The 18,232-nt window shown below is 36.6% G+C and overlaps 1 protein-coding gene across 1 annotated transcript; it reads left to right on the top strand.

Moving 5' to 3' along the window:
* Positions 1 to 6,590: 6,590 nt before the first annotated feature.
* On the top strand, positions 6,591 to 8,882 carry LOC107814928 (benzyl alcohol O-benzoyltransferase). Its single transcript, NM_001325938.1, is given in 2 exon segments — positions 6,591 to 7,040; positions 7,950 to 8,882. Coding segments are annotated over 2 exon segments (1,383 nt in total).
* Positions 8,883 to 18,232: the final 9,350 nt, after the last annotated feature.

Genomic DNA, 18,232 nt, shown 5'->3' with positions numbered 1-18,232 from the left:
ATTTCTTTACGCCTCTTCTCCTGCCGAGAACTATCAATCTCTAGGATAACCGTCTACAAAACAAAGAAATTATGTTAGAACCTGCAAGGAAACTAAGGCATAAGGAAAAGAACTGACGAAAATCGTACTTACCCTGAGAACGAGAGCGACAATGTTATTCGACATGGCATCGTCGTTTACCTTCTTGAGGGTCACGCCCTTGACTTTAGAACAGAAAGGACCGAGGGCAGGGATTACATCCTCGGTATTTACAAGAAGATTACGATCTATTGGGATCGTAATAGTCCTAGAGCCCACATCCATACTCATCTCAAGTTGAGTGAGCCCATCAATCATTGTCAACTCGTCCAAATCCATGTCGGAATTAGATCTGACGTCCTCCTTAGCAAAGGTATTTCCTCTGTCACCTGTAGACGAAGAAACATCTATTGCAACCCTAGAAGAAGAAGCCTCATCTTGCCTCAAAAGTGTGAGACCATCGTTGAGTGCCTCATTTTCGACCATTTCCCCCTCGGATGCACCGATGCATTCATATTTATCTCTTCCGTTTGTGGGGCCTCAGAATCCACCACAGTACTTTCTCTAACATGTATTACTAATGTCTCTCGAAGAATGAAGTCTCTCTCCTCTAAGTCTACGGCTCTCCTCTTACGAGGCCTTAGACCCCCGTCATCAGGGGAGATATCAACCCCCTCGTCAACCAGGGATAAGACTTGAGAAGAAAAAGTAGCAGACGGACTGCAATACCCAAGGTGGGGGCAGGTGTGAAAGGTATAGTAGTTGTAATAGGGGCAGAAGCCGAAGGCGCAACAGCCTTCCTCCGAAAAAAAGCACCTTCGAGAAGACCACCTGCCTGGGAAAGAAACAAACATAGAAGTTAGTAGAACAAATCGACTTACAACAAAAAGTGAAACGACCACAGCCAAAGAAAAGAAGTTACCTATCGAAGGAATATCCTGCTTGAACTTCTTAAAAAAGATCGGCCAGTCACGGATCCTTACGAGATGGGGGAGAACTTGCTCGACTCAATCAAAAATGCGTACGACTAAAAGGGGAGGCTGGTTGTTTGCTGCAAAAAAGGGGAAATCATTTAACTGAATCAAAGAAAGTAAAGGAACAAAGAGAGAAACAGGACACTTACGTGTATAGTTCCAAGCCTCAGGAAAGCCATCAACGTTAGCCACAACATCATCAGTTCTGACGTAGAAGAATTTAATATAGAACTGATGACTAGCCTTGTCGTTCGTCTTTACCACTAAGCATTTGCCTCCACGGTGGCGAAGGTTCAGCATCATTCCCCTATAAATGCTAGGGGCGAATAGATGCACCAAATACTGCAGCGTCAGTTAAAACCCAGCCAGCTCGTCAAATTTAGTCATCATTCTAATAATTTTGTAGACGTACGGTGCAAGCTGAGCAGGGCAAACGCTATAGTGGCGACAAAATTCTTCTACTAACGGAAGAAGAGGGAATGAATAACCGATAAGGAAGGGGTAGGCGTACAAAGCACAGAACCTAGGACGATAAACCTGCACCACGCCCCCTTCGGCCGGGACCAGTTCGACGTGGTAGGGAAGACCAAACTTGGCTTTGCATTCCGCCAACTCTTTAGATGCCATCATCGATAGAAAATTCTTGGGTGCCGCGTTCGGTGATCGGGTGAGATCAGACCTGGCGTCGGGGTTGTGGGGTAGTATCTCCTCCACCGACGGGAAAGCTTCATCCTCAGTAATGGCGGAAATATTCTCCCCATGGGTGGGAAACACAACCACCAAGGGAGCAACGCGACTCCCTTCACTAATATCTGAGGGTAAGTTTGACATGCTTCAAGATAACGAAGAAGAATACAAGAATGAGAGATTGGAGTATCGTGTAGGGTAACGAAATAGAGATAGTAGATTAGGAGAAGAAGGTTGATATCTCAAAAATTTTAGAAGAGCAAAATTTTGAATTCATGTTCATCAACCCCTATTTATAGAAATCATGACACCAAACCCGAAACAGCTCATCATAATTGGCACAGGAATCGAAATGGCAGATCCAATCAAAAATCACGCGTAATTAAATCAAAGCAACACGTCGGGAGCAAGCGTCATCATGATGCGTGATGGCATTACGTCACCCCATCCCTTGGGCCAGATAAGTTCGACCACGAACGACATTATCCGCTCATTGAATTCACCTGCGAGGACGACATCAATAAGCGGAGGGACTAACTATATGGGTCACAAATTATCTTTGATATGTTTAAAGCGTGACAGCATTAAGAATGCCTTCATGGGATGCCACATGTCACCAATGCGACTTAGATAAAGACCTTCCCAAGGTCAAAGTGGTCTCTTAAGGGGTGAAGGGCGGGGCTGGCGAGTCGATGAAGATCAAGGTCGAGGAGTCACTATAGATCAAGGTTGAGGCCGCGCATTCGCCTTAGACAGGATAATAACGACTAGTTTTTATGATAAGACATTAAAGATAATATTCTAATAGAAATTCTCTGGACTTGTACAATTAGAATTTTTAGGTATATGTTCCCTATAAATTGAAAGAGACAGAATTATAGAGGACATAAGATATTCACTTGTAAGAAAAGACATTGACTTTCGATATTGAATCTGGTTTTATTGCAAACATACAACAAATACCTTTTTCCTAAAAATTTTGTCTAACTTTTCCACCCGATCCAAAAATAATTTGAACATTCGAAGGCTCATCAATCATTCATCATTGCGAGAAAGAATATCCATAAATGATCTCACCCCTTTTCGGGTGCTTATTTACTTAAATGTCATTCATTGATATTTATTGTTATTTAATGTTATCCCCTTCTTTTTTGGGTCATTGAATATTGTTAGTGTTGTCGTTATTTATTGCTATTAGGATAATTTACATATCATCTTATTACAGCATTAGTTAACGTATCTTTTGGACATTAATATTAGCTAAGATTGACTTTATTTTATTAAATCTAACTGGTTAAGCCCAGATCTAAATTTTGGGTCAAACAGATGTTTCAAGAAAATACGAGAAATTGTACTTTGTATCATTATGTTAAATCATAATTGTGTGAGATTTTAGGAGCATCCATAATAAAGCGGGTTCTCTCCTGCAGCTTTGGATTTTTTTTTTCACGTATTAAGGTGTTATTTTGACAAGTAGATTCTCTTTAGTCCAATCTTCTTCGAAGGAGTTGTAAATAGTCTCTACAAATCGTATCAGATTTTTGGATGGTCTTACTTTGAATAATAATAAAAAATTTCTATTCTGTATTTTTTGAGAAATAACGTGCACTCGCCTTTGTACCTAGCTGATAGATTACACACTTTGCGTAGTATGTTCTTTTTGTTATTTAAGAATTCAACTTATATATACAAAACCAATAATGAAAACAGCATAAAGAGTAAATTCACGTGTAGGTTTGGGGAGGGTAATGTGTACGGAAATTTTACCCCTATCTTATGAAGGTAGAGAAATTATTTTCAATATACTCACGACTTAAGAAAAAAATAGATATACAAAACCAATTGGTGTAGTTTAATTGAGTGTACGATGTTACTTAATTTACTTCATATTACCAATAATCATACTTAATATAGAAGTAGATATAGTTGACTTTTAAAAGCTATGACACTATTAAAGAAAAAGGTTAATATACCTAGTTTTGTCATTACAAGATTAAACCTTCCTTGAGACTACAGACTAACTTCCATACATTTTCATGAAACTTACATTTCAAAAACTTGAGAGGACTTTAATCATATGAAGAAATTATCACCAAATTTCCTATAGGGAAATCAGTACGTACTTGTAGGTGTGGAAGATTTTTTTCTTATCTTTTTTGGAGAAAAATAACTTGAAAAAGTTTTTAGGCCTATAAGTTGAAAAAAATAGGCCGTGTTTGTTTGATAGTTTTTGCAACAACTAAAAAAATTCAAAGATTTGAAAAGAACATGTCAGTTGTCGCAAAAACTATTTAAAATTGCAACTTCAAAACTTGACAACAAACTTTGCCAAAAAAAACTTTCACCTTTTTTTCGTTATAAATACTAATTGGTTGTTGAGTATGGAAATAGACTTAGAACTTTTCAAATCCTCATAAGTATCAAGTCTATTTCCAGTCAATGCAGTCCCAGCAGCCATGAAATTCACAACAAAGTTCCTAATGACCATTACCATGTTAGTTTGTAATTAAAATAAATATTGACCAACTCGTTAAAAAAATTAAAACATAAAAAAAGAGTCTCTAACCACCAAAGTTGCTTCTTCTCGCCAATTACTACTTGTGCCATCATTTCATGAAAGTCGTTTTGTATAATCTCACGTGGTCAGAACTTCAAGTTTAAGAAGCGTTGTTTTACGCTTGTTCCGTGAACAACACTTTTAACTTTTCACTTTGAAATTTTGCTCATGAGACAAGCGGGGATCAAAAGTTAAAGACCACCCTCAAAAAATTCATATTTTTGCAATTTTTTGCTTATCACATGATATGTGACACATATTTTTTATTATGTTTAAAAAATGAATTGTTTCACTTTATAAATATTTAACTTTGCATTTCCTTAATGACGAGATTTATTGACTCACTTGATTGGAAAGTTTATTTTCTTTTTAACGAAAAGAAAAAGTAAAAAGATATGTTAAACTCTTTAAAATTATAATTTTAGTACTCTACATATATGTGGCTTAATAAGGTCATCTACAACCCTTGCCTACATTTTCTCCTTCAAAATGGAGTAAAGTTACTCCAACCATTACTCCATTTTTTACTTCAAAAAAAAATATTCCATTTTATATTCTTCTATCTCTTCAATATTATATTATTATCTTTTGTTTAAATTTTATTTTTTTATTTCTATTAAAGAAATTCTTTTTTTTCTTTTTTACATATTTATCACATATAATTTAATATAAAATTATTTTATACCATAAATTTTTAAAAAATATAATTTGTAAGCAAATATTATAGATTATATATATTAACGGATAATTCAAATAAAAGTGAAATCATTGAGATACAAGATAATTAAATACATATTATATTATGGTAAAATTCAGACTAAATATTACATAATTATTCAACTTCCACCTCTAGTATGCTTCCATAAATAAAATTAATTTACATAAAAATTACTTATAATAAAATTAACTTATAATTTTACATATAAATAAAAAATACACAAAAATTAATTTATCGAAATTATACGCCAAAGTTAAGATAAAAAATTAATATTATAAAGATATTACATAAACATAATTAGGTATATATAAAGAGATAAATTAAAAGAGTTAAAATAATAAAAAATAATAATAAAGTAAGGACGAATAGTAATGGAGGAGATAATATTGTTATTCCAAATTTGGAGTAACACTATTCATCCCCCATTTTGGGGGCAAAATGGAGGAGCATTGGAGCTACATTTTGGCAAAAGAGGACTGCATTTTGGAGAAATAACTAAGTAGCTTTAATTCAAATTATATATTTATTAAAAGATTCATTTAATTAAAATATAATTTCACAAGTGAGTTCGAGGATGGTAGTGTGCACGCGTATTTTATCCCTACCTTGTGAATGTATAGAGACGGTTGACTATAGACCCTCGGCTTAAGTATTAAATGAAATGACAAGTCCTTTAAGTTAAAATATTACCTATTTAAAGTCATTACAAACCTAAACTTTCGTTGAAACTACAGATAAACTTCCATACATAACTTGCCTTCCAAAAACTTGAAACGACTTGAATCATTTAAAGAAACAAATGTTTAAAGGCTCAACTTGGTTGTTGAGTATGAAAACACTAACTAATATCCTCCAATAATACTCATAAAATAGCAAGTCTATTTCAAGTCAATGCAGTCCACAGCAGCCAGGAAATTCACAACATAGATTCTAACAACCATCAACATGTCAGCTACAGGGCGGATCTAGGGTAGTAGAGTCGGATTCAAATGAATCCGGTACTTTCGACACGAAACTTAAATTTATGTATAAAAATTCATTAAAATTATCATAAATTGTAATTATGAACCCATAAGTTTTAAAATACAACGGGTTCAATACAAAAAACTTTAAAGATTGAAATCATAGAGTTTAAATTCTAAATCCAATGACGGAGCCACCTTATAGCAAAGAGTACGGGAACTATATAGGTAGATAAATTTTTTTTTTTATGTATATATGTTGAATTTCAATAATATTTTTTTTGGTAATATTTATTTTTATATATTTTGACGTCCCTTAATGTAAAAATTCTAGCTTCTTAGATTCATCTCTAGTCAGTAAACAACAACAATAAATTTTGAGTATTCTCGCAAGTGAGGTCGGAATTCCTGATTAGCTAGTACTTAATTAAAATAAAAATTATCCAATTCATTACAAACAATAAAACATAAAAATAGAGTTTCTAAGCAGTAACGTCGCTTCTTCTCCCCCACTTACTAGTTTGTCATCATTACAGGTACATACCACTGTTACCACCTCTATATATAGCTTTATGTCTCAGTAGTTGGAATTCATCTACAAACAAATATTTCTTCTTCATATCCCACCCAATTAATCACTAATATTAAACTCACATTCTTGATTATCATCTTCAATGGATTCAAAGCAATCATCAGAATTAGTGTTCACAGTAAGGAGACAAAAGCCAGAGCTAATAGCTCCGGCAAAACCAACTCCACGTGAAACTAAGTTTCTTTCTGATATTGATGATCAAGAAGGTCTTCGATTTCAAATTCCCGTTATTCAATTTTACCATAAGGATTCTTCTATGGGAAGGAAAGATCCTGTAAAGGTTATTAAAAAGGCTATAGCTGAAACACTTGTGTTTTACTATCCATTTGCTGGCCGTCTCCGGGAAGGAAATGGCCGGAAACTGATGGTGGATTGTACCGGCGAGGGGATTATGTTTGTCGAAGCGGATGCTGATGTTACACTTGAGCAATTTGGAGATGAACTTCAGCCTCCATTTCCATGCTTAGAAGAACTTCTTTATGATGTTCCTGACTCTGCTGGAGTTCTTAATTGCCCTTTGCTTCTTATTCAGGTTCATTATCTCTCTAACTTATATCTGGTTACTAATTCTGGAATAAGTTATTCCATGATTAAAAATAATACTAGGATAATTTATATTTACTTGATGGTGGAATAATAATCTCATCATAAGTTATCCCATGATAAAACAGTAAAATTAACGATCTCAGGATTAATACAACATATAACAGTCAATAAGAAATAATATCTGAATAATTAATTCCAACATAACTAATTCCGGCATAATTAATTTCAGCATAACCTGTCTTCAAACTAAACTACTCATAATGTATTATTTTTTACGCCATCAAATCTAGTCGACCTATAATAATAAGTTAGCCTTTATATATAGCAAACTTTATATGGCAACCTAGAAAATAAAGTAATAATATGTTATACATCTAGTTAATTGAACTAATATTGCTACAAAAATCATTTACAACGTAAGTGTATTGGACTTAAATCCTTTTCAAATGCGTACAGTACATTCTTATAAGTTATACCATTCAAGCATTCATGGATAGCGAGAAACAAATTGAGCATGGTTCTGGGCTGGTAGAAGGGGGCAGAGCTAGCCTTATAACAACTAGTTCGGTAGAACTCAGTAGCTTTGGACCAAACTATGTATTTGTATTGAAATAATCATTAAATATGTATAAGTAATATATTCAGGACCCAGTAAGTAAAAAGAATTTTGGTGCAAAACGCATAAACTAAAAATCATAGCTCCACGGTAGAACTTTTGGTTCCACTAAATGCAAGTATAATTAAAGTACGATCATTGAAAGCTATTGCTCCTTCGTTCAACAAAGAAATTATTATGGTTTGACTTATTTTCCATCTCTCTACATAAGGCTGTATAATTGCATCTTTGAAAAGAAAATGTTAGTAATGGAGTAACTGATATATCAATTATATGCAGGTAACTCGTCTAAGATGTGGTGGTTTTATCTTCGCGCTAAGATTAAACCACACAATGAGTGATGCACCAGGTCTTGTCCAATTTATGACCGCAGTGGGTGAAATGGCACGCGGTGCATCTGCTCCATCTATACTTCCAGTCTGGTGTCGAGAATTGCTAAATGCCAGAAATCCGCCCCAAGTGACATGTACACATCACGAATACGATGAAGTACGCGATACAAAGGGTACAATTATCCCCTTAGACGACATGGTTCACAAATCTTTCTTTTTTGGCCCTTCTGAAGTCTCAGCACTTCGTCGATTTGTCCCTCATCACTTGCGTAAGTGTTCCACTTTTGAACTGCTCACAGCAGTCCTTTGGCGTTGTCGAACAATGTCCCTAAAACCTGATCCAGAAGAGGAAGTTCGCGCTCTTTGCATTGTCAATGCACGTTCGAGGTTCAATCCTCCTTTGCCTACTGGCTACTACGGCAACGCCTTTGCATTCCCTGTAGCAGTCACAACTGCGGCTAAACTGAGCAAAAATCCACTAGGATATGCACTCGAGTTAGTGAAGAAAACAAAGTCGGATGTGACAGAAGAATATATGAAATCTGTGGCAGATTTAATGGTGTTAAAAGGTAGACCCCATTTTACAGTGGTGAGGACTTTTCTTGTATCAGATGTGACTAGAGGTGGATTTGGAGAAGTGGATTTTGGATGGGGAAAAGCAGTTTATGGTGGACCAGCTAAAGGAGGAGTAGGTGCAATTCCTGGTGTGGCTAGTTTTTATATACCATTTAAAAACAAGAAAGGTGAGAATGGAATTGTGGTTCCAATTTGTTTGCCTGGTTTTGCAATGGAAACATTCGTCAAAGAACTTGATGGTATGTTGAAAGTTGATGCTCCATTAGTCAACTCAAACTATGCCATTATCAGACCTGCCCTTTGAGATATTAATTATGTCGAATACTTTTTTTTAATACCACGATTAAAGGCCATAGAGTTTGTCTTCAGTGCCATATACTCGGCGTAATTTCCTTCTGATTTTATGTGTATGTAGTTTCAAATGTTGTAAGTTTGCTCTTTTATCACACGTAATTTCAAATGTTGTAAGTGTGTTAACTTGATTGTATGTGGCCGTTACTTCAACCAGCATCTAAAGGTCGTAGACAATGTCTTTCTCAGAAGTTAATTAATGTTATGACCTCTCAAATATCAATATTAACGGTTGACCTCTTACGTGACGTGAATCCAAGGTGTGTACCAGGTAGAAAAATAACAAATAAGCAAAAGATAAAAGAAAATTCAATCATATATATATAGTTCAAGTTCAATTAAAAGGAATTTGCATTTTATTTATAATTTACTTTTTTATTAATTTGATGTAAAGTTATAAATCACATTTTTGTCATGAATATATCCACTTAATTTTACTACTTACAATTATTTCCTAACAAATTTAACATTGTTATTTAAAAAATACTAGTATTTGTGCCCGCACGTTGCATGAAGAATATTAAATATAATTTTTTATAAAAAAATGTTACTTGAAAAACACGGTGTAAGCATTTAAATTTTATTAGATTTAAACTAATACAATTACTTGGACTATATTTTAAATTCAAGATATGTTAGTCCAAATAAATATTATGGGCTAATATAATTGAATTAATTATATAAATCCAATATATATAAATTAAATAAATAAGTCTTAATTCATTGGGCTAGCCCATTTAATTGAGCTAAAGTGATGAGCCCACTTCATTAAGCCAAAGATGTCATCTCCTTAGAGGCCCAGTTCGGTGCCATGTGTCATATGACATGGCACGCCAAGTCAAGCGGAAGAGCCAATAGGATCATGCCACGTGTCAAAATGACAAGGCATGCCAAGTCACATTAAAAGGCCAATGAAATTGCGCCACATGTGTAAGTGACATGTTCTGGCCAATCAAATGCGGCCATATCACACTTCAATTTGATTGGTCGGAAGAGTTTGTTCTTGTCATAACTCTTCCCTCCCACAACTATAAATAGGGGTCTTTATAACCCAGAAAAGATACGAGAAGTTATAACAAGAAGCAAGAAAGAGCTCGTGGATCAAACGCCGCAAATTTCTCTACAAGTTTCAAGCTTCAAGCAATCAAGTTCAAGCTCAAGAACGAAGAACTTCAAGCTCAAGAACGAAGAACAAGTCAAGATTCAAGGAGTACGAGTTCAAATCAAAGTTCGTGCTAGTTGAATTCAAGATCATCATTCGTGGAAACAAATATATATTCAAGATCAAGCTCAAAGGCCCTTGAATTTATTTACTATTGGAAAGAAGAATCAGAGGATTCATAGAGATTGTACGCTCAATTATTTGAAATTAAATACTATGATTGTTGCAATATTTTTCAGTCTCGATTATTTTCTTGACGCAAATTTATGGTCTACACACGGTAGACACAAAGGAACATGAAAATGTTATTATTTATTGAAAATGTAAATACATTGGATATTCATACATTAAAGTCGTGAGGAAATGCACATATACATTAAAAACAGCTATTAAGGAAGATAATGGAAGTTGGAACCTTAGATTATTGGCAATATTTAGATTCTAAGACATATGTATTAGGACTGTTTCAGAAAGGCAACAGATTCTACACAAAATTTGGTACACATTAACAAAGTTTATGTTAAATTCAAAGAACAAAATATTCCTTTGAATTGGTACCAAAGCATCAAGCATCACTACAAGAAATACATGCTACAGCCACATTTAATTAACGACATTTATGACAAATGTCATTAAACCGTTACGTTTCCAACATTTAGAGCAAATGAACGTCATTTAGCATAAGAAGTCATTAAATATTATGACATTTGATTCAAATGATGTATTTTTCACGATGTTTATCGACATTTGCAGCAATCTGTGGGAAATTTTCTATATTGACGCAGTTAAAATTTAAATCGCTCATTCTTTCTTTTTATTTTCCCTCTCTCCAGCCCCTTTTCAGAATCCTCCTCCTTTGAAATCCTAAATTCTTCGAGACAGCATCCATCCTTCTCTGTTCATCTTCCTCGAAAGGGACCATTCTATTTCTATCATATTTTACAGAATCATAGGTGATGGCAACCTCCACCTCCGTTCTCTTCTCTCGCCTCTTTAGGAGACCCTTCCAAACCTCCGTGAATAAATCTCCTTTCAAATCGAACTGAAATCAAATATGCAGTCAATGTTTTCTTCACCTTCGAGAGAAGCCAGAGTTGTGGGTTGTCATATTAAAAGATGGGTTTGTGATTCATTCACTCTGGATATGAAGTAAATCCTATTTCATATACGTGTGCCACATTCCGATATACAAGATATTGCCGCATGTCAGTGTATTACCTTTCTATAATTGAATTAGAGCACCTAATTTTATTGTGCATTTTAATTGATAAGAAATTTACCTTTTGAATTGTATAGTAGTATATTGCATGCCAACTGTTTGAGGGAATGATTTAGAGTTCTGGCTAAATTATTAAATGGATTTTGTTAAAGGAATCTATTGGATGTTCATGTGTGTATGTAATTTTTGTTTATTATCCAGGTTTATTTAGAGGCCAACTCGTTGATTGAACTACATAGAGTCCACATTAGGCTATGTAGCTGCCAAGTTTCATTTTATCTTCCGGATTGGTTAGTTCTTTTAATTTATCCCATCAGGTTGTTGGGTTATCCCTTTGTAATTGTTATGTATATTGTTTCAGCTTTAATCATGTATTTTGCTCTACACCCTTCTGTGTGGTAATCAACACTCATATATATATTTGTTACTCTGATGTATATATATATTTGTTACTCTGATGTATTGCTTGCATTGTGTAACGACCCGGCCGGTCGTTTTGAGAGTAATAGTCCCGATCCCCTATTAATTGTTTTCCCCATATCTTTCTTTGCTTATGTGACTTGTTGGGAGGCTTCGTTTTAGTTTTTGGAGTGCTTTGTGACACTTAATCCCTAAAACGGGAGCTTAAGTTTTAGGATTTTGACCGTAGTCGGAATTGTGTGAAAACGACTTCGAAATGGAGTTTCGCCGGTTCCGTTAGCTCCGTTGGGTGATTTGGACTTAGGGGCGTGTCTGGATTGTGTTTTGGAAGTCTATAGCTCATTTAGGCTTGAAATGACAAAAGTCGAATTTTTGGAGATTTTGACCGGCAGTGAAATTTTTGATATCGGGGTCGGATTTCAATTCCGGAAGTTGGAGTCAATCGGACGTGGTTTGGTTGGTTTCGGCATCGGTTGTCGAATTTAGAAATTTTAAGTTCTTTAAGTTTGAATCGGAGAATGATTTGTGATTTTAGCGTTGTTTGATGTGGTTTGAGGGCTCGACTAAGTTCGTATGGTATTTTAGAATTTGGTTGGTATGTTTGGTCGAGGTCCCGGAGGCCTCGGGTGAGTTTCGGGTGCTTAACGGATGGAAAATTTGACTTGTGCATTTTCTGAAGTTGTTGGCTCTGGTGTTTTCGCACCGGCGGTGGGAAGTCCGCAGGTGCGGTCCCGCAGAAGCGAGAAAAAAGGTCGCATGTGCGCTTTTAATCTTGAGGGCCAGTGGTCGCAGGTGCGACGAGTAAGCCGCAGAAACGGAGCCGCATCTGCGAAAGAGAGATCGCAGAAAAGGATTTGGGGGAGGAAGCCAAGTTTCGCATATGCGGATGTATGAGCGCAGATGCGGAGCCGCATCTGCGAAAGAGAGATCGCAGAAAAGGATTTGGGGGAGGAAGCCAAGTTTCGCATATGCGGATGTATGAGCGCAGATGCGGAGCCGGGGAATTTAATGAAATTCCGCAGATGCGGAGCTTTAGCCGCAGAAACGGTTAATGGACCGCAGGTGCGGTTTAACTCGCAAAAAAGGGGCCAAATCAAGGGCTTGATTCATTTCTTCATTTTTGGACTTGGGAACTCGGGAATTGGCGATATTTCGAGGGAGTTTGAGAGAGAGCTTTGGGGTAACGATTGCTAACTCGTTTTTGGTTGTATTTCATTAATCTATGGTTGATTACATCATTTAATTTCGGATTTTTGGGTTGAAAAGTTGAGAAAATGGGGAAAAGGTTCTTCAACCGAATTTCTGAGTTTTGATTGGGATTTAGACATCGGATTTGGATAATTTTGGTACGAGTGAGCTCGTGATTGAATGAATGTTCGTATTTTGTGACTTTTACCCGATTTTGAGACGTGGGCCCAGGTCGACTTTTAGGGTGAATTTCGGAAATTTTGTTAAAGTCTTAATTTCATTAATTAGATTGGTCTATTATAGTTGTATTTATGATATGTAATTATTTTTGGCTAGATTTGGGCCATCCGGAGTCAGATATTTGTGGAAAAGGCATTCTTACTGATTGATTGAGCTTGGTTCGAGGTAAGTGGCTTGCCTAACCTTGTGGGGGCGGGGGAATCCCCTTAGGATTTGGTACTGTTTTGATATGTGAGCGCCGTGTACGTGAGGTGACGAGTACGTACACGAGCGAATTGTTGTAAAAACTCGATTTCTACTAAGTAATAACCTGTTTTTCCTTCATATTTGAGTCTTATCAACATGTGTAGTATCCTCTTTGACAAAAATAGCATGCCTGCTTGCCTTAATAGACAAAAATTAGCATTCCTGCAGCATGTTTAGTGGATATTTTCATGTTTTTCCTTGACTTGTACTTAGTCTAATTTGTAAGATTTCGTGTTGTAGTTGTCGAGTTCTATTGTTTGAGCTGCATATTTATTTTGGGACTACGGAATGGTATTCCGGGAGATCCCCCTGCCTTGCATATTTGCTTTGGGACTACAAAACGGTATTCCAGGAGATCACCCCTTATCTTGCATATTTACTTTGGGACTACGGAACGGTATTCCGGGAGATTCCCATGTCTTGCATATTTACTTTGGGACTACAAAACAGTATTTCGGGAGCTTCTCCTGCACATTTACGTTTGGGACTACGAGACGGTATTTCGGGAGAACCCCTGTTGTATTTCTGTGTACTGAGTTGTTACCTTCTATAAATTTTTTCTTCTAAAAATTCAGTCTTTATTTTGCTGCGATATTTCATTCTTGTCTTGCTTTATTATTATATATACCAGTAGGGTCATGACCTGACCTCGTCACTACTCGACCGAGGTTAAGCTTGGCACTTATTGGGTACCGATTGTGGTGTACTCATGCTACTCTCTACACATGTTTTTCGTGTGCAGATCTGATGTCTCCCAAACTAACACCACAAATATAGGTAGTGAGGCGGTCGAAACAATAATAAAACCCAACGCAAGTCGGGGTCGAATCCTCTGGGAGTTAGAATTGGGATTAGGTATATATTTAGTATAATTATATAATATGTCTTAGATTACACTTCCACATTCTTGTTTGTTGTTTCTACTTCTACTTTAAACTATTGATTGCAATTATAAAACTAGGAGACAATATTTTTGGTTTTGGTTGTTTTCCAAATGATAAAAGATCTAGGGTCGTGACTTCCACCTAAGTGGTTACCTTATGGGTTGAAAACTTTAGGACAAGACTGATTGGTCGGAGTTGTAATATAGCAATCACACGCAATTACCCACTCTATACCTCTCGGTAGTTTGAGTGGTTTTTCCCAATTTGGCTTTCTCAAGTCTAAATGGGTATTGCACAAAATAAGTGATAAATGCTCAAGTCGGGTCTTACTATCTCTAGATTCAACCATTTAATTGGGGGCCCAATTTCTTGTTAGCCAAGTTTTCCTAGACTTAGTCTCTCTTTCTCAAGTTGAGACTAAGTCAATTAGGCATGAATCAATGTTTGCAACTATTAATTCTTGAATTCAAGCAAGAACTAGGCTAAATATCACTAACCCAATCACAAACAAGTCCTAAATCAAATACCCATTAAGTACCCACACTAGGGTTGGGCCACAACCTTAGCTAGAAATTTAGCTACTCATGAAAAATAAAGAAATACATGAAGAATTTAAGATAGAATCCATAATAATTAATTAGGGAAAGAAAATCTAATGTTTAGAAGCTAATCTAGTACAATATTACTCAAAACAGTAAAGAAAACCGGCTCAGGTGCTCTCCCAAAACAAAACTTACCCTAAAAATAACAAAAAGTTCTATTTATACTAAGCTGAAAATATCTTAAAAAAATGACCCTACGGAGGTTGTGTAGTCGCATAATTGTGTGTGTGGTCCGCACAACGAGACTTGGCTTGACAGGTTCCAGTTCTGCAGTCGCACAATTCTGGATTGCGGCCGCACTCCTTCAACTGCTGCGGACCGCACATTTGTGAGTGCGACAACACCCTTGCTTCTGCGGTCGCACAATTATAGTGCGGTCCGCACTCCTTGATCTTAGACTATGGTTGTGTGAGACTTCAGCATACCGCATAAAAATGAGTGCAGCCGCACAAATATAGTGTGGTCCGCATTCCAACTTAACTCTGAAGTCCCATCTCTTTGATCTTTGTTTGCTGCGGACCGCATAATATTGAGTGTGGCCGTACTTGACATTCTGCGGCCGCACAATTATGGTGCGGTCCGCACTCCTTTAGCTTGCCTAAAACTAGCTCTCTGAATCTCCTCTTCTTCGTCCGTCCGCATACTCTGAAGAAGAACTGACATGGCCTTTTCTTTGTTTTGCAGCCGCACACAGTATTGTGCGGTCTGCACTGTGGGCCTTTTTCCTTGTTTCGGTCCTTGTGCACTTTTGACTCCTTTATTAGTTGATTTTGACTCATTTGGCTTGTTTCCCAATGTTCCTGTATAAAAGCACATTTCATTAGTTTTCGGGAATACCTTTAAGCACTTTTGAGCTAAAACGCAAGTAAAAGAGAGCAAATAAGCTATCAAAATCCCAACTTATCAACTTTCCCAAACTTAAGCTCTTGCTTGTCCTCAAGCAATTAAGGCAATTCCAACCTCCACTAGAAAAGGGGATATTTCAGCTGGCCTAAGGTGAATCAATCACACATCAATTGGGACCAACAATTACTCATAACACATATGAATTATCAACAACGCAATGATTTGACTTTTTTATTACCATAGTTCTAATGTGACACTAGAGCATCAAAAGTTGACTCTATTCATCAAGGACGCTCGCTCTTTCACGTAGGTCATTTTGGATCCCAAACTCCTCCTCCTCTACTCTCCATTAGCAAATCTCACTTTAGAATGTAACACTCGAATCAAGGATTGTGAAAAGTGCGCTTATCTCTTTAAAAAGAATGTCACAAATTCGATTCTAAGTACCATAAGCTTGCCCCTCATGTAAATCACCACTAATGTAAGCTCACTCAACCTGAAATCATGTAGGGCTTTTGCGGGATATAATGAAGGCTTTTGGACCAAGGTAGGACTTGTTGGAATATAATGGTTTCATTTCCTCAAGCACTCCATTTTCTCTTTTCGGCTCTTACTTTTTCGACTCTTTGAGTCATTTTCTTTTTCCTCGGGGTAACTAGAGGGACGTAACGTCACTCTTTCTTGATCATGACATTCATTTTTCTCCTTTTCTATTTACTCCATGCCTATCATTATTGTTTTCTTTGAATCCCTTCAACTTTCTACCGTATTCACTTTCTTTTTGGCATTTTTCTTTTTGTTCTTTCTTTCTTTTCTTTGCCTTCCCTTTTCTTCATTTCTTTCTTTTCTTTGTAACTTTTATCACTTCCAAACACCTCGTCTCTCCCCCAAACTTATGTTTTTACCAATTGTTTCTCAAGAATGCTAAGAAAAGATCGGGAGCCAAAAAAAGGGGCATTACCTAACGGATAAAGGCTTGTAACGTGGTTATTGAAAGAAAAGGGGCTTAGGCTCAAATGGGTTGACTAGGGATATCACATTGGTAGGCTATGGAAGATTTCAAATTTTAAATTGGACCAAGGAGAGCCTACAATCATTTCTCAAGCCAAGCTACACTTAGAATTTTGCCTAGAAAAATATTCGCGGCAAGTTCTAGACTATTAGCACGGGTACTTGGACTTGAAATTCAATACCCCACCTCTCATGTTGCTGAATTGCTAAAGAGAACAGAGTCTAGGGCCCACAATAATCCTAGTTGAGATTGAAAATCACAAATGGCTCGACTGAACCACTTGATGACTGCTTAAGTCAATACAAGAGTCAAAAGATCACAACTAGAGCTAATTTCATGCCAACAACTTTGTTTTTAACCATAAGATTGGAGGTAAATGTGTTGGTACCAAGTGAAGCATGCTTGAGACTCTTTTATTCATTACTACTATATTTGCCTAAACTTAAAAGAAAATGGAGTCAATCCCTTAAGAAGGTTGTCACGCCATCCATCATTGGGAAGAGCCACCCGGTTCACACAAAATCCACCTTTGGAAAGAACCGTGGCATTAAGAAAACCAAAGGCTTATTGATCACTCAAACGTAAAAAGAAGCTAACAAATCAAAAAGAAACTACTAAAGTAAATAAGAATTTATACTACTAAGAAAGACAAAGTAAAGAAGCTATGAAATAAACTACGAAAAGCAAGATAAATGAATATACAAACCGAAGTAAAATGAATATATACATCAAGGGAAATGGAAGAATATATACATAACCAAAGAGAAAATAAAGATAAAATAAAAATAGTATAAGAGTTATTATAGACTAAATGTCAATGTCAAATCAATCAAAATAGACCACCCCCCGAATAAAAATGAGCATTGTCCCCAATGCTTATCAAAAATAAGAACAAGTAGGGGTAGAGAGTTAAGAGAACTCCCTATGTGGTCTCAGTCTGCATGGCATCCTCAGCACCCTTTGTCTCCTCTAATTGTATCTCATCATCACCTGGCTGAGGGACAACAGGGTTGCTGAGCATCTGTATCATCTCCTCAGCGGTGTGGGTAGTCGCAACCGGCTCCTCAGACTGGCCGGTTACTGCCTATGGTGCCTCGGGTACTGCTGGTGTTGCCTACATGAGTAAATTTAGTGGTAGATCTCTGGTATATGAAAGCTTGGTAACTTCTGTTGTCAACTTATCCACCGACTTCTTCGAAGCTTGAGACTTTCGCATTTTCTTTACCTGCTTGCCCAACTCCTCAATGACATCCCCATGTGCCACGAAAGTTTCCATAATGGTCTTTTGGTTGTCCAGAATCTTCTTCTCCTCCACTGGCGAAGGTACCTGTGGTGCAGCCTGGGTAGAAGATTGTGCTGTAACAGCACTGGATATGTCAGACAACTTTGAAGTAGCTGCCTGCATCCAGTTGTTGAGACTCGTTAATGTTTGGGAGACTCACAACACAGTCAGTAGATAAGTAGAAGAAGTTGGTGGTCTAGAA

Source organism: Nicotiana tabacum, chromosome 2 (genome assembly GCF_000715075.1).
Source record: "Nicotiana tabacum cultivar K326 chromosome 2, ASM71507v2, whole genome shotgun sequence".
Lineage (NCBI taxonomy): Eukaryota > Viridiplantae > Streptophyta > Magnoliopsida > Solanales > Solanaceae > Nicotiana > Nicotiana tabacum.
This window is presented reverse-complemented; position numbering and strand designations above follow the sequence as displayed.